The sequence below is a fragment of the Chiloscyllium plagiosum genome, chromosome 14, assembly GCF_004010195.1.
Source record: "Chiloscyllium plagiosum isolate BGI_BamShark_2017 chromosome 14, ASM401019v2, whole genome shotgun sequence".
Lineage (NCBI taxonomy): Eukaryota > Metazoa > Chordata > Chondrichthyes > Orectolobiformes > Hemiscylliidae > Chiloscyllium > Chiloscyllium plagiosum.
In genome coordinates, this window is record NC_057723.1 from 50,857,616 (window position 1) to 50,876,214 (window position 18,599).

Here is an 18,599-nt window from a genome sequence, read left to right on the forward strand (position 1 = left end):
TCCCAGCAACATCCTGATAAATCTTTTCTGAACCCTCTCCAGTTTAATAATATCCTTTCTATAACAGGGCAACCAGAACTGCACACAGTACTCAATGTCCTGTACAACCTCAACATGATGTTCCAACTCCTACATGTCATCACTCATTCATGCACCTCTGCTCCATCTTCATTTCTTTTTTGATTTGTTCATTGCTAAAAAGCCAGCATTTATTGCACATCGCTATTTGCCCTCAAGAAGCTGGTGCTGAGTCACCTTCTTGAACTGGTGTGGTGTCTGTAGCGTAAATACTCCCACAGTGCTGCTAGGTCAAGAGGATTCTGATCCAGTGATGAAGTAGCCAGCCTCAGCCTTTCAAACTGTCAGTATTGAGAAGAGTCAGAGAGAATTCCCAGCTGTAGCTTCATGATAAACACAGGACTCTGCTCCTTGCTTGTTACAGGGACATGTCTGAAGTTACTGCTTTTTATGTAAATTTGTATGGAACACTGCTCCTGCCCCATTGATTTAAAAATCACTCCTCTTTTCTCGCCAGAGATATCATTGTACTTGCAAAGTCCACAGATATCTAGTATAAATGTGGGGTTCAGTAAGTCACATAAGTTTGATAAAACAAATGATATGTTTACAAGCTAGGGGTCTAGGGGTCAACCCCTTTGGTCCAATGAACTCTTTTGCCTGAAACCTGAAAGTGTTTCAGGGCATTTTTTCTACCTTTATATTTACTATGAAAACAGGCGTTGTTCTGGCTAAACATGTTTTCCAGAAACTTTTTATTACTTCTTAGAGTAATACTCTTAGAGTTTTACAGCATGGAAACAGACCCTTTGGTCCAACCCGTCCATGCCGACCAGATATCCCAACCCCAATCTAGTCCCGCCTGCCAGCACCCAGCCCAAAGCCCTCCAAACTCTTCCTATTCATATACCCATCCGGGTGCCTTATAAATGCTGCAATTGTACCAGCCTCCACCATTTCTCTGGAAGCTCATTCCATACACGTACCACCCTGTGTGAGAAAAAGTTGGCCCTTAGGTCTCTGTTATATCTTTCCCCTCTCACCCTAAACCCATGCCCTCTAGTTCTGGACACCCCGACCCGAGGGAAAATACGGTCTATGTACCTTATCCATGCCCTTCAATTTTGTAAACTTCTATAAGGTCACCCTTCAGCCTCCGAAGCTCCAGGGAAAACAGCCCCAGCCTGTTCAGCCTCTCCCTATAGCTCAAATTCCCCAACCCTGGCAACATCCTTGTAAATCTCTTCTGAACTGTACTGTAAAGGAATTGATGTTGTTTCACTCTAGTTTCTTTTTATTATTGTGCATGGCCTCTATGTAATGCACTTCGCAGGTGACTGAAAGGGCTAGATTTTCATGGTTTTGATTGGGACCAAAATGGATGCAGGGATATTAAAAAATACCAGCTGAATCTTGGATACTAGAAGTCCCACCATCACTTCCAGCAACAAATGGCATGGGAAAGTGGGTGGGTTGTGTTTTAAAGTTGCCAGCATTGTTTAAAAGATGCCAAGTGCTAATTTTCATGGAGGTAGTCACTATTAGTAAGGTCTCCTGTTTTATGTAGAATGAACAAAGAGACCTCGGAATGCAGATTCATAGCTCCTTGAAAGCGGAGTCACAGGTAAATTGGATAGTGAAGAAGGCATTTGGTATACTTTCCTTTATTGGTCAGAGTATTGGAGTACAGGAGTTGGAAGGTCATGTTGCGGCTGTACACGACATTGGTTAGGCCACTTTTGGAATATTGCATGCAATTCTGGTCTCCTTCCTATCGGAATGATGTTGTGAAACTTGAAAGGGTTCAGAAAAGATTTACAAGGATATTGCTAGATTTGAGGAATTGAGCTACAGGGAGAGGCTGAACAGGCTGGGGCTGTTTCCCTGGAGCATCGAAGGCTGAGGGATGACCGTACAGAGGTTTACAAAATCATGAGAGGCATAGATAGGATAAATAGACAAAATCTTTTCCCTAGGGTAGGGGAGTCCAGAACTAGAGGGCACAGGTTTAGGGTGAGAGGGGAAAGATATAAAAGAGACCTAAGGGGCAACTTCTTCATGCAGAGGGTGGTACGTGTTTGGAATGAGCTGCCAGAGGAAGTGGTAAAGGCTGGTACAATTGCAACATCTGGATGGGTATATGAATAGGAAGGGTTTGGAGGGATATAGGCCAGGTGCTGGCAGGTGGGACTAGATTGGGTTGGAATATCTGGTCAGCATGGACAAGTTGGACCAAAGGTCTGTTTCCATGCTGTACATCTCTATGACAAATGGAGAGACTTGCAATTTTGCAAGTGGGACCTGATTCATTTAATTGAGTCATTAGACAAAATAAAAGATTGCAGAAAATATGAACATGGAGTATTACGTGTATCTCCCCGAGGTTTAAAATTTCCCAATCCTTTGCAGTGGTTTTACATATTTCTCACAGATTAAGTTTATTTGGGTTGGGGCTAACAGCTCAGAGTCCACTCTGTTATTTCTATGGAAACAGGAGGCAGTAATAAAAGATGATACATGAGTGAGGGCATAAAAAAATGTTCTATGCTCCAAGTTAAAGACATCACGTTACTCAATTGTTGGCATGCAAATTTAGCCAGAGATAAATAAGGCTTGTGGTTCTAAATAATTTCTTCCTGCAAATATTTGTGATCAGAGAAGTACTAAAATTAGCAAGTATACAAAAAAAATTAACTTCTTCATCAAGTTTTATAATATACATAAAATACGAACACCTTTCATTAAAAATGTTTTCTGTACTTGCCTAGATTCGTCCCACATTTGCTTTTGAGAAAACGCAATCAATTTTTATTTATGCTCAAGACACAGCACTATCCAAATTACCCCCTCACGATCATAAATATCATTACTATTTAGACTTAATTATCAAACAGGATATTGTAAACATTGACAATTTTTCATGCAGTGAGGAACCTACACAAAAATGTACATGATCACAGGGCACAAGCTTCAGGCTCAACAGCTGAAACTCTCCTTCTTCAGAGGTACAGGTTTTGTTCAAAAGCAACTGAAAAAGCCTCTCTTTTTAGTTATAATTCAGGTGGAATGAATATGCCAGAGCAATTTAAATTTACAAACCGCCAGAAGATCATTTGATCATTTTCACTCAAATCAAATTTTAAAAAATGGTCATTAGATATTGGAGGTTCTTCATTCAATTCTCTAACATTGGCCTCATTCGTGATCATATTTGTACTTAACTAACATCTAATGAGAAACAAAAGCCTGAATATTATTTCTCACTTTTACCCAATAGTACACTGGACTGGCCTTGCTGAACAATTGTCGGTGACAGAAATGAAATGCTGGCCATACTTGGTTTATAGCACATACTAAAAATATACGCAAAGCTTAAATGTAAATTCTACAGAAGAGTTGACTTAACCTTTATTTTCTTGCAACCAGTTTGCTACATAAGTCGACCACCTCGATCGAAATTTCCACATTAGAAGTACTATATAACTTACATGTTCTTGATAAATGTTGGATTTGATTTGCTTTACTGTTGTCACATATATTGAGATAGTGAAAAGTATTGTTTTGCATGCTAAATACAAAAGTACATCAGGAGAATAAAACAGAATGCAGAATTTAGAGTCTGTAGTTACAGCAGGGGAGAAACTGTTCTTGAATCTCTTGGCCAGTATTTTCAACGTTTGTATCTTCTGCCCAATGGAAAAGGGTGGAAGATTGTAGATTAGATTAGATTCCCTACAGTGTGGAGACAGACCATTTGACCCAAAAAAGTTCACACTGACCCTCCAAAGATTAACCCACCCAGACCCATTTCCCTGTGACTAATGCACCTCACACTATGGGCAATTTAGCATGGCCAATCCACTTGACCTGCACATCTTTGGACTGTGGGGGGAAACCTGCGCAGACATAGGGAAAATGTGCAAACTCCACACAGACAGTCATCAGAGGTTGGAATCGAATCCGGGTCCCTCGCACTGTGAGGCAGCAGTGCTAACCATTGAGCCATCGTGTCGCCCATAACTGGGGTTGGAGGGATCTTGGATTATGTTGGCTGCTTTCCTGAGGAGCAGGAAATGTAGAGTCAATGGATAGAAGGCTTATTTTGTGATTGACTGGGCTGCATTCACAACTCTCTAATTTCCTGCAGTCTTGAGCAGAGTAGTTGCCATACCATGAGTAGGATGCTTTCTATGGTGCATCTATAAAAATTAGTAAGAGTCATTGTGGATACATTTCCTTAGCCTTTTGAGGAAGTAGAGGTGTTAGTGTTGTGGGATCATATTCAAACAATGACCAAAATTGGTGAGTGACAAAAATAGCTCCTTTATTCAGCAAGCACGTGGCACAAGTTCAAGTCGGTAATAGAATCCTGAAATACTGTTCATACACACATTAAATTTCTATCATTATGTTGTTTTATCTATAGTAGATAAAAGTTTGAGGAACTTCTGTCCTGGGAGTCTGGAGATGGGTTAAAACATGAGCTGGCTGCTACTCCTGATAGGATTAAGTGTGTCAGTCCAGTCTGCTTGCATCATTAAGAGAGTCCTTTTGTCTTTCATGTTATTAAGTGTTAGTTAAGCATACTAGGCCTGTATATACTGAATAAGTTAAATATTGTACCTGTACTTAATAAAAGAATAAAGGATATTAAACTGAATACCACAACCAAGTTGGAGATTTGTTTACTATTTGCCGGTGAGAGTTTCATTCATTCATTCATGGAATTCCCCATTAGCCCCATTTTGACAGTTAGTTCCTTGAAGGGATAGTACAGAAATGCAGTTTTATGAATGAGTGAAATTGTGTTATAGTAAATAACTGGTTAGTAAAGGGTTATGAACGAATGAACAGGAACTCAGTAGTAATAGAGATAGTGAGCTAAATATCTCAGAGTGTGCTTTCTTCACCGTAGCGTCGACATGGATGGAATGGGACATATGTTGATGACATTTATTCGTAGGAACTTGACAATGTCAATTACCTCCACCGCAGCACTATGTAGGGGGAGAGAGAGAGAGAGAGCGAGAGAGATTGTTGTCTTCACACCACACTGTTAAAGCTGTCTATCTCTTTCCTATGGGTAGTTCTCCTATAATGCCATGGTTTCACTGGAACACAACTTCGTTTCATAGAAATAATGGGGCCTACTTGAAAAATGGAGTTAGGTGTAGACCAGCAAAAGAAAAGAAAATCACTCACAATCACTCAAAAAATCACCCAAAAGCCTAACACAAAGTATAACACAGCCTGAATGAAGTTTTAAATCATATTTTTTAATCAATGAAACCAAAGTAAATTTAACACATTACGTTGAAAAATATTAGGCGAAAGTGAGTGCTGCAGATGCTGGAGATCAGAGTCAAGATTACAGTGGTACTGGAAAAGCACAGCATGTCAGGCAGCATCCGAGGAGCAGAAGAATTGACATTTCAGGGAAGAGCCCTTCATCAGGAATGAAAATATTGAAAAATATTGTTAATGTAGGGATAGATGGTCATTATCATCACCTTCAGGTACAGTTGTAATTGCAGAAGTGGATGGCTGTGGTTGATTGTCTTTGACTGCTTCTTGGGGGTTGGTGTAAAAAAAAAGGACATCCAGTTTTTACCACTTTGCCCTTTTTCTTCTGTCTTAAAGAAGTTGTTCATAGGATGCCAGATGATATCTTATTGAATGAATTGCTACCCTACTCAATGTACATTACTATTCCTCTCACACGCTCCGATAGCAGCTGACATTGGTACATATGCAGAACAAAGAGTGCAAAACTATCGCTGCTGGAATCACGCTACTGCAAACCAAAAAGGTAAGTGTTCTCGAAAATACTACGTTTTTCAGCAACATTACAGCCAAATTGTGCTGCCTATAAACACGCTTTATACGAGAGCCACCCATACTGTGTCTCGTCATTGTTTGAGATCCAAGCCACTTCAGAAGCATCATCAGTTTTTAAATGGAGTTAAAGCTGAATTTGGCCACCCAGACAGGAGTGTATAAGGAGTATAATAAGGGGCAGAGTACGCAGCCTTGAGAATTATTATTGAGGGGTTGTCACCTATCCTTACTGTTTGCAGCCTGAGGGTCAGGAAATTGAGGATCCAGTTGCACTGGGAGGAGCAGAGTCCTAGATCTCCGAGTTTGGAGATAAGTTTGTTTTTTTTTTAGGTAGAATACAGCTTTGGAAGTACTTACAGTGGCATCACTGTTAAACTTCATCTCACCCTATCACATGCATTCAGTTGTGTCATCTTCATAAAAGTACAAAACTTCTCACATGATTCAATGATCAGCTGTGGTGCAGGAACAACCACAAAGACCAAATGCTTGCACAATTTAACTTTCATCATCGCAAAGCCTTTGATTAGTCACTTTTGTTTCTCAGACAACAACAATAACAATCACATAACAGAATCCAACTTAACTTCAAGTAAAATTTAAACCCAAGAAACCACTTCATACATGACAACAAATTTCATGTTTGTCTTGCCCTGTGAGAATGAATGCTTGGGGAGTGCTTGAGACCGGAATCAATGCACAACTTAATGGCAAAGCCGATGGATATATGTAAAAACAAAAGTGTACAGGGCTATAAAGGAGAAGGTGGTTTTATAGTTTTTCATTGTTCTACCATGTGAGCAGTGGACATCTAATGGGATGGATGCCCTCCCTGCGTGGTGTGGTATGTCATGAGAGGGAGAGTACAAAAGGGAAGACAAGAATTGTTGAATGTACAGTGAGGTAGATACTCGGAGATAGATAGAATGGAGACAACGTGCATGCAGAGAAAGGAGCAAGGAGAATGAGCATGTAAATGAGGAGGCAAGTGACAGCAGCAAATAGACAGAAAAACATAAAAGGTTTAGAGGGCGAGGTGGGAAGAGAAAAAAAAAGTCATGGGTAAAGAATGAATGAAAGAGGGTGGCTCCACTTTCTGCAGTCAAGTGTGAAGAGTGACAACTTGATCAATATACCAATCATGTTGTTTGTGAAAACAACGGTAGAAAATGGAATTATTATTAGGAGCCATGTCACATCGTAAGATATTGATTGCTTTATTGGAAGCCAATGTGCACGAAACATATTGTGGCAGCCTACTGTGTTTATAGTATGTGCTGCAGTGGTGAGCCAAAATAATGGGAAGATTTTCCTAACACTGGCTTATTATTGTTCTTGCTAATGATACTTCCTGTAATCTGTTTCCAATAAACAGGGGAAATTTTGACTTGTAATAGTAACGCATTTGTAACAGCAATGCAAAATCAGCAGTTTTTTTTTACCTTTGTTTCAATTTATAAAGTGGCTCCTTATTCCACTGCCTCTGGCAAATGGAACAATTTTAACAGCATGCAACAAAAACTCAATAAATTACAGGAAAAAACTGCATGTAATAAAGCTGCACCTTGCCGTGCAAGAGAAGGGGTTCTCCCTTGATCTTACTTTCACACTCTCCATTGATTAGTTTCTAGTATTGACTTTATGCCAAAAAGAAGTTGCTTAATGGATAACCCAACAGATGTAATATTTAGAATATATTCTCCTAGTAACATTTAGAGATGCTCAGAATTTCAGGATACAATTTAAATTCTTCATAGACTCCAAAATATTGGTAGGTCTCTGCAGTGGGTATTGCCTCCAACAAGATTTTCTACCTGATGCAGCAATACTTAGGTTCTCTCTCATACCAAAGAAATTAGACGTGGACGGTATTGAAGGTGCAACAGATGTAGATGTTACATTCACAGGCACAGAATATCTGGGTTAGTATTAGGCTTTTATATTACAACAGTAATCAGCAGAAAAGCCAAAGAATTGTGGATGCTGGAAATCAGAAACAAAAACAGAATTTGCTCGAAAAACTCAACAGGACTAGCAGCATCTGTGGGCAGAAAGCAGAGTTAATATTTTGGGTCCAGCGACCGTTCCTCAAGAGATGAGCAGCATGCTTCTAGTCAGAGCTTGTGCATCAAATAGTCCAAATTCAGATGATGCATGAGATCTTTTTACCTCAGGTTACATGGTGTGATAGAATGATAACATCAGGAGCATGTGTCTTAAATGGATACTGACATACAGGCCATGACAGCTACGTTCAGTTCAATTCATTTATAGCAAGCCCAATCAAAGCACATTTCTTTCAAATAATTTGTCAATGTTATCACTGAAAATTGACTCTGTACACAAACTTCATGACTAAGACAAAATATAATTTTTCAAAAGCGGATGGTTTACAATTTCTATTGAAATTTGCACATTTTAAATGAATCTAAAAATAACTCCTATTTTCACGTTTGAAGTAACAAAATACTGCAGCAGTCCTTACAAAATCTATATCCAGTCACACAAGTGTGCTACCATCAGCAATTATAATCCAGTCCCAAGTATATTACTTTTCAAAAAAAAATCAATAGGAGCCACTATTGCCTTTGATGGAGAAAACTGCTTTGGAGTTTAGATGTAAAGCATAGGTACTTCCAAAGATAAAAGCTCACCATCACCTGAGTTGTACAGATGCATGTGTTATCAATTCAATAATTATGTAAACAGGTAAAACAGACTTTAAGAGACTAAGCATTACACTGACGTTTGAAAACTTGTCCTGATCTGATAATCATTAATTTGTCTGAAGAGCAAGTAATTTTTCCTCCACCTTACCTCAATCAGGATTGACTCTGTGGGCAGGGGAAAAGAACTCAAAATTAGTTTACCTGGCTGATATGAAACTGATATTACATGCTATTAAACAGAAGTCCTTGTCATCAAACTACTGTATCAGTAAATGAAGGTTGTGGTCATTTTCTGTCTCTCAGTCTTTATTTTATAGATGGCCACCAGCAAGGTACTTAACTTGAAACAGCAATGCTTACCTTATCGCTCGTAACACATTAGAAACTGAACATGAATATTGTGTTACTGAAGAGTTTCTATACCCTTAAGACAGTGTTAGCATGTGTTTAAAACAAAAGAGCTGTGGATGCTTTAAAGCAGAAACAAAAACAGAAATTGCTGGAAAAGCTCAGCGGGTTTGGCAGCATCTGTGGAGAGAAGGCTCACTTGACCTGAAACATGAACTCTGATTTCTCTCCACAGATGCTGACCTTTTCCACAATTTCTGTTTTTAATATCATGAACTTGGCTGTTAAGGTTTAACTGATAGTGTACCATAACACAACAGTATCTTATTCCCTTCTCAGGCAAACCCTTATATTGAGGATACCATGCTTCCATGTTGATTTATTAGGTTCTGAGATAATTGCTAAGTCCAATGAGTGACATGTAGACAGTGAACAAAAACTACAGCATTGTTTCTTCCACAACAAAGGAAATGTTGGAATTCTCTGGGAACCAATGTAAGCCAATCATGAGGCAAGCCAGAATATTTAGAATTCTGACTAAGCTAGCCTCAACAAATAATGATGACGCACGCCTAATTAAAGTGAAACCAATGTCCCATGAAATATTTACAAGTGATAATTAAATATGAAAAAAACATCCAAACCTGATCTTGGCTCCCAATATATTTATGCAAATAAAACCAGACATAGGAGCAGAAGTAGGCCATTCAGCCCATCAAGTCTGCTCCGCAACTCAAAGAAATTATGATTGATCCGATAATCCTCAAATAAAATTTCCAACTTGTCTTTTCTCCATAACCCTTGATTCCCTTACTGATTAAAATCTGTCGTCTATCTGAGCTTTGAATATACTTAACAATCCAGTCTCTACAACCCCTTACTCAGAGATTATGCCCTCTGGTCTCCCACAAAGAAAAATAACTTTCCCATATCCATCCTGTGAAATCTTCTAAGAATTTTGTATATTCCGATAAGGACACTACTCATTCTTCTGAATTCCATTGAGTACAGGCCCAACCTATTCTTTGGTAACCTCGTTAACAACTAACATCGTTTACCACTGCCAAGTTTCTGCTGGTGCAGAATCACATATCGCCCATGCAGACCATTAGCACATTAAGTATTAATCTGGGAAACATAAGAGGAGAAACAAAACACACACTTCCGGTTCAATCATCGGAAACAATACGTCATGGATTAAATTCCAACCAGTGCCTTAAAGGCATCATCCTGAAGATAAGTTTATGCACAGTAAGCACGTTTATTTCCAGCTTCTAAAATTAAAAAGTAGGCATCTACTTCCTGCTTTACTATTAAATGGACAATGGACATCCTACATCTTTGAGAATTGGAAAATCCATTACAAAATGAGCTGCAAAGGTATCAAGTCTTATTCAGGATTCAAACCATAATTTCCTCCACTAGTGATCTTTCCTGTCTTTTTTGGACAGTCTCCTGCCAAATTTACAACCTAGCTTTCATAAATACAAGTTCTTGATAGTAAAACAGGACAAAACAACATGCTTCTCTAAAGTGGTTAAGAAAGGGAGTTCCATAAAATTCCACATACAGTACCATTTCAAATATCAATCGTAACACATCCCATCCTCAGTGTCAACTACCATTTAAAAGTAAATTAAACATTATGGCCACAAATGCCAAATACTAATGTTTATTTGCAATAAAGTTTAAAAATCTGGACTTGAACAAATAAAAAGCATCAGGACATATTTTAACGTTCCAACTCTTTCTTTCAAAGCAACCATTGCTTAAAAAGTCACCCATTTGCAACTCGCCAACATTAGAAACAGAAACACTGATGACTGACTTCTAAATTCAGGGGTAACCCCACACCAATTTTTTCTACATGGGAAGTGGCTTTCTGGTCACCTCAGCTGAATTTTTGCATATCTGTCAACTCATCACTGAAGCGAAAAAACACCATGATACAGCTGCAATATGATAGTGACTTCCTGCCAAAACTTTAAAGATAAATGCTTTTCAAACTCATTCCTAAAGCCAAAAAAAGACACACACGAGAAGGACTATCACTACAGTGAACCATAGTAGCGACTGCATAAAATGTTTGACTCAATTCTAACCATAATGTGAAAAAAAAAATTGCTCACTGCTAGAATGTATGACTTTATCATTGCTCATATTCTTTGGTGCTGTCACATGCTCTTTTGTGCAAACACTGTCTTGTTGACCCACCATTCATACAGTTTGCGTGCCTTGTCCCATACTCCTGAGATCAATTAGCCTGTTTAATTTTTCAAATTTTAAAATCTTGTTCTAATCCAACCTTTTCATTCAATTTTCAGTAACCTCTCTTAACTCTCCCAATTCTATTCAACATTGGCTCCTTCATCTGATTTATCACCGCCACCACACCACTACAACCCACGCCCACCCCCCAAGTGCCCAATCAGCAAAACACACTGTAATGTTTATATTAAAAATACGAAATAATTACACAATGAGGCTGACCTCCAAAAGTGGGTGATACGTGAAGGAAGCTGGAATACTGGTTTGTCAGTATTGTTGGAAATAATTTAGCTTAATGAATTCAATATCGCATGGTGGCTCAGTGGTTAGCACTGCTGCCTCTCAGCACCAGGGTCCCAGGTTCAATTCCAACCTCGGGTGACTGTGTGTGAAATTTGCACATTCTCCCAGTGTCTGCATGGATTTCCTCCATGTGCTCCAGTTTCCTCCCAGCTGGAATACTGGTTTGTCAGTATTGTTGGAAATAATTTAGCTTAATGAATTCAATATCGCATGGTGGCTCAGTGGTTAGCACTGCTGCCTCTCAGCACCAACCTCGGGTGACTGTGTGTGAAATTTGCACATTCTCCCAGTGTCTGCATGGGTTTCCTCCACGTGCTCCAGTTTCCTCCCACAGTCCAAAGATGTGCAGGTCAGGTGAATTGGCCATGCTAAATTGCCCATTTAGTCAGAGGGAAATGGGTCTGGGTGGGATACTCTTCGGAGAGTCAGTGTGGACTGGTTGGGCTAAAAGGGCCTGTTTCCACACTGGAGGGAATCTAATCTAAAAAAAACTGTCAGATTGCTGAGGTCAGTTTAACGGCTTTGCCACAGAAAAATACTCTTGGTATTGGGTTTTTCTGAGCAAAGAGAATTTTCACAGAATTATTTAAAGAAACACTGAGGTCGAAAGAGAGAGAACAGTCATTTGCATAACACTTTAAATTCAGACAATCCACGGCACTTCACAGGACTAGCAAATAAAATCTGACACCAGGCCACATTCAGAGATTTTAGGACAAATGACCAAAACATGGGCAAGGAGAATAAGAGATTGTGTTGAAGTGATTTTGTTAAAGGAATTAGAAAGGATAAAAATGCTGCAGGAAATTAGAAGGTCATGAAATGGTAGAAATGTACAGAACAAAATTTGGCCATTCAGCATAATCTGGTTAAAGATGAACGAATGGGATAATCTGGTTTAATGTGCTCTTCATTTTGGTCTTTACATAAAAGGTAAATTCTACAAAAAGGTAAATTAGATAAATATGTGTTTAATTATACCAAGTCTATATATTGCTTCAGACCTCAACTTTGAGTTCTTATTTCATACTTAGACTGAAAAATCATTTATGCAAAAGGTATGAATATCCAGTTGATCAGAAAACAATGCTATTGCTACGTCACCAAAATGTACTTTGTTTGGGTAAATATAGCACAGTGTAAAAATGACTGCCAAAGGAAGTAGTGAGAGTAGTGCTGGAAAAGCACAGTGGGTCAGGCAGCATCCGAGCAGCAGGAGAATCGACATTTCAGGCATAAGCCCTTCATTAAAGACGGAGAAGTTGGGGAGGGTGAGGTTGGAAGGAGAGAAGTTGTTGAGGGTGATTCCTGGTAAAGAGCTTATGACCGAAACGTTGATTTTCCTGCTCCTCGGATGCTGCCTGACCTACTGTGCTTTTCCAGCACGACACTCTCGACTCTGAGCTCCAGTATCTGCAGTGCTCACTTTCTCCCTGACAAAGCAAGTAACTGCCAATAAGACAAGGTACCTAGGGCAGACCTGAATTTAATTGCACACAGTCTTAAAATGTGTTTCTCTTTTCATATTGATAGCAAAGCTGTGGGAATAGTGTATAGTACATTTGCCATTGGTACAATATATTGCAACAAATTCAATAAAACATCCTTATTTGACAATGAAGCATTGCTGACACAGAAACTTTAAAGAAATAATGTTCCATAACACACTGAATTATAAATTGAATTTTTTTCTACAAAATGACAGATAGCAGTTAGTGCTTCATTTACAAAATTATACAATATCGAATGTGGTTAACTAACATAACCAATCTAGCAACACTTTTTGATGCAATTAAACCACCACACAAGCATTGTTGCAGCCTATTTCCTTTAAGTGACTCAAAACCCAGAGGGCAAATTAACTCTATGCACTAGCCCCTTCCACACATACTTATAGAATTTGCTTTTGAAATACTGCATGATATAGGTAAAATAACCACAATTTTAAACAATATCAAAAGAATTCTGGCAGACTGATTTCATTCAAATAAAATAAATATAGACAAGATTACAAGCTTTTGCAGCATTCATAAATTAAATTGACTTTTAACAAGACAGAAGTCACCAAATGAAATATTAAAAGGCATCAATTAACAGAGGCTTGTAATTTCTTAGTTGAAACAAATACTGGGGGTTGGAAATTTCCCGGACTCTCTGATCCTGTGTCCATCCTCTGGGAGCCCTTCTGCCCTAATTTCTTATTAAGATGCGAGTATGGGCTGATGCCAGCCCATTACCTCGAAGCCAGGCCCCAAGGCAGGGCAACGTCAATGTTAATGTAGCCCAGTTTCAAGGCCTATCTTAGTGAATGAAAACACCAGCAATTTAAAATGATAAAGGAAGCAACATAAGTCATATTTATAGGTTTCATCCCCCCCCCCATCTTCACCAACCACAGTGACGCTCTTGCTGTCTTAGCCATTTCATCCTCATCATACCGACACTCACCCAGTATTCACATTTAACCCTATAATAAAGGTTGAAATGGTGTAAGATTCCTCACAGAACTGCCAATAAAGAAAAGCCACATGAGCCATTCAAAAAATTACCCCACCCCCAGTCTATAGCTGGGCTGGCTCTGCCTTTGGTAACATTGATGTACCTCAGATTTTCACACTTCTTGATAAACTGTAAAGTATGAAATTCTATTTCCATGTCCAGGTCACAGTTCATACCGTTTTCATTCTACATAAAACAGGAGACCTTACCAATAGTGGCTACCTCCATGAAAATCAGCACTTGGCATCTTTTAAACAATGCTGGCAACTTTAAAACACAACCCACCCACTTTCCCATGCCATTTGTTGCTGGAAGTGAAGGTGTGACTTCTGTATCCAAGATTTGGCTGGCATTTTCTTTTACCCCTTCATCCATTTTGGTCCCAATCAAAAACATGAAAATCCAGCCCTTTCAGTCACCTGGGAAGGGCATTACAGAGGCCTTGCACAATAATAAAAAGAAACTAGAGTGAAACAACATCAATTCCATTACAGAGCATCAATACCTAATAATTAGCACTGCAAAATTATGGATCCCTGAACACCTCCAAAAACCTACCTGCAATCCTGAAACTTTAGCTGAAGACAAAAATTTGCATTCAAATGTAACAGCATTCTGGTTTTAAACAAATCAACAATGCTGCAGCTGACTGTGAAATATGCAAAATCTCTCCTATAACAACCTATTGCTTAATAGTAACTGTAGAAGGTTTGGCATCAAGTTACTTTTGAATCTGTTGTTCGCAGCGTGATGGAAAGCAATGTTTGACACAACAGAGTTTCAGTGAATCTACAAAAGATCTCAACTAAAAGATCTCAACTGAGTCAATTCTTAAAATTCTGTTACATTTTTAAATCTAACTGAAGAGTGCAATGCTTAAAGGATATCATCCATAATCATGAAATCAACACCTATTTAAAATTATACAGAACAAGAAACAAACAGTATAATGGCTATCCTCAGAAAATAATGATACGTATTAAAAACAAAATTCATGTGTGCATAATAATGTAATTATCTGAAAGTTGAGTGGTTTCATTGTGAAATTATGAAAAATCTACAGCAGTACAGTGTGGACTGTGGATGTGAAGCACATCCTGAATACTCTATTAATAGAGCATGAGATTGATAGTTCATTTCCCACTGAGTATGGAATTGTAACAACACTAATGCAGGATGACTCAATATTTGACTGGCAAACAACAAAACAAATTCTGTCCAGATCTGAAAACTTTGCATTCAAACTTGGCTAATAAACTGTGTAACAAGAATTGGTGCATTTAACTGACACCTCCAATCATACTGACCCATTCTTTGAATGGACATTGTTTATAAAATTATAGTACATCTTTGAAAGCAGAAGCAAAAAAAGTTCAAAAGAAATGGAAATTCCTTAACTATAAAAATGTTAAGAAGATAAAATCTATAAAAACATGCCGATGGATTTTACAGGCATTGAATACAAAATGCTTATCATTCTCAGAAATACCACAACATATTGCTTGGTATTATGACATTGTCTTCATCCACAAGCTTTGGAGACATGTGCTACAACTTATTAATACTGCCACTTGGTAGGGGAGACTTTGATTATTGCTAAAAGAGACAAGATACCAAGGTTCTTCATCTTTCATTTAAACGTATCCCTTTTGTTTGTCGAGACCTGCTCTATGAATATATGTCACTTCCATAAAGTTAACATGAACCAAGAAACTCACTGAATTGGTTGGTGTTGTCTAAGATAATCAGATGAGCTTGTGAGACAGCTCATTTGCTCTTGATAAAAGTGACTTACATACATGTGCAGGGACCAATTCTCTGCCAAAAACTAAGGGATACGCTCAGGCTTTGTGCTTTTATTGAATGACACAGGAGCTGGGGCATCCTGTAATTCCCCACTGCTTTCTCCACATCAACACCTCAGTCCAGTTGTCAACCAATCAGCACTTTTTTTCTCTCTCTGAAGTATAAATTCTTATGATTGCCAAATTCTGAATATTCTTCTGTTTGTCCTGATAACTGCAAAATTAAAAAGCTTCAGTAGTACAATATTCATTAGTATTGATGAATCCTTAATTATTTTTCTCCCCTTCAGATCATTTATCCAAGATCTATTTGATGCAAGAGCAATAAAGACTTTGAAACTGAACTGAACTGAAATTCCCAGTATCATCACTATTGGTGCTATTAATCTTTTAGATACTTTTGTCATCCTCCAGTAACCTCCTTCCATATCCTTTAAAATTTGATCACTTATCAGATCTAAGCAACATCACACCCTGATGTTCCAGCTACAGATATCAGCTCAGAATGGAAAGGCAGCACAGCCCAGTCAATTCTGATCTATATTTGAACATGTTCACTTGACCTTTCTGTTGGCTTAGGGAGACAAAGTACAAAGGATAGGGTAGAAAAGAATAGATAAATGAAGCTGGAAGGAGTGTTAGACAATATCACCAGACTACATCAATAGTTGCTACCTCACAACACAAGGTCTCAAATTCAGCTGGAGACATTTATTGTCAAGAGTGGCAGAGAGACTACCATTGGATTAGACACTTTAGTGATGCAACTAAGAAAAGAAACATCAAAATTTCTTGTTCCCAAAAACTACTGAAATATCCAAAAAACATTGTTGGATTCATATATTTTAAGATCAACACAAGTACAGTAATGGATTTAACAATGATGTCCACCACAAACCATTGACACATCAACTGATCTTACAAAGGAAATGGAAAAAAGATAAGAGAGCAATTAGCTCAATATGCAATAAAGAAATCAGCATCTTCAATAGAAAGAGCATCAAGAATGAAATTAAAAGGGAAGGCTACTGAAAATAAGAAAAATCTTTGATACTGATTCGGTACTTTGGTGCATCACATGCTGTAATACAGGCATGGATTCTCTCTCATTTCCACCTGACTTGTATTCTTATATCACTGACTTCCACTCTTTACCCATATTTTCTGGCATAAACCCAGGGCAAAGCATACAAGTTGGCAGGAGTGGCTCACAAACCACATTCCCTTAAATTCACACAGACATGAAAACCTAAAAATTACTGTGGGGTTGTCAAAACAACATTTAAAAATAAAGATGCACTTCAGCTGTTACAGGATAAACACACCACACAGAAACTTTAAATATGAAACACGTCTTTTTTTCAAACAAAACTATTCCCTCATTGTACGGATTAAGATTCATACGTTACTGTAAGATTATAAATATATTTCTGAATGATTGGCTACAGCTTCATTTTCAGCTCTTTACACATTTATAACAACAAACCAACCTTAGTATTAAAGTTTCTATACCAGAACCTTGTGAGTAAAGAGGTTAAAATCTCAAGTACAGGCAGTGGGAAGCTAACTCTAATTATAATGTACCACCAAGATAAAGCGCCAAATCGATACCAAATTAATTGCTAGAAGATTTTAATCAAGCCCGCAAAGTAGATTAAAGTGCGACACTTTAATCTTCTATATCCTGGTCTGAAATTCCAATACATGTAGTTTCTGAATGCAATTTTTAAAACCAGGAGAAAAAACTTCCGGGTGGAGCTGGACTCAAGTAAGAACAAATCATTTTGCGCCACGTGTTAATACATTAGAGCTATTCCAGTTCACAATGAAAGAAAGGATATTAAATTAAATTAATCAAAGCTCAACTCACTGAGCTGCAGGTGTAAGTCACTTGAGAGCACATGGAAATTGCATTGTTCTGGACATGTTTAAAAGTCATTTTAATTCCAGCTATAATAAAAGGACATTACTGATTAATTACTCCAGACCTGAGATGGGCAACATATTTCCATTTAATGCCGCTGATACATCGATTAGAAACTAACCTGAAAGGTGTATTCTTTAGCTCGGAGATGCTCTAATAAAAACCTAGACTAGATTTGCATTCATATAAAAAGTGCAACTGTTAACAGCTTCCCAGTATTTCTTTGCTAAGGATTTTTTTTTGCAGTTTCTGAAGCGGAATCGTTTTACAAGATAAAAAGACCCGTTGGCCCTTCATGTCAAATTATACAGATTTGTTTTCCATTTAAAAAAAACTCTCTACATCCTCCCAAAGCTTCGGCGTTACAAGAATAGACATATTATTGATGCACGAACCCCGATTCAACTCACCGTCTTACATCGAAAGCCATCCCGACGGCTTTAAACTGCAATCGAACCAACAAGACAATGAATGCAATGCAAATTATCAAAGGTAAACTGAGCAACTTTCTCTGCAGCCCACCGGCTGTCTCCCGGATACACCGTCACTCTTGAACGCCTTGTATTTCGCTATTGGCTGTACTGAGAAACAGGTCTCTACTCTTTTTCCGGTCTGATTAATGCAGTGTGGAAAGTGTCTTGGCGGGAGATTGTTCTTTTTATTTTCTCTTCCACCTCCCTCCAATAGCATTATGAAACTGAAGCACTTCTCTACGTTAGAACAAACTGGCTCAAGAAGAAGGAGGAAAAGATTAGGAATCTGTCCAGTCGAATTGCCCTTGCCATGGATTCTTAATGCAGCGCTGAACAAACTTACGTGTTAAATCTTAGATGCTTAATGGATTTTGGCCACAATTTGTTACCCAGTAAATCGTAGAGAACGTCACATGAATGGTTTGAACTATTCTAGTGCTGTACCTTGAAGTAT

General features: G+C 38.3%; 1 protein-coding gene across 11 annotated transcripts in view; it reads right to left on the bottom strand.

Annotated features, from left to right (window-relative positions):
• Window positions 1-18,599, bottom strand: part of ergic1 (endoplasmic reticulum-golgi intermediate compartment 1) — a 135,860-nt gene that overhangs the window by 106,542 nt on the left and 10,719 nt on the right. For 8 of the 11 annotated variants that reach the window (XR_006313630.1, XR_006313629.1, XR_006313628.1 and 5 more), the window contains exon 1: window positions 18,083-18,231. The exons of the other annotated variants lie outside the window; for them this stretch is intronic. Coding sequence is in view for 4 of the 8 variants with exons in the window: in XM_043703794.1 (XP_043559729.1) it covers window positions 18,083-18,102 (20 nt within the window). In the remaining 4 variants the exon portion in view is untranslated. Of the gene's footprint in view, window positions 1-18,082; window positions 18,232-18,599 lie in introns of those variants that run through there. 11 annotated transcript variants of the gene reach the window in all.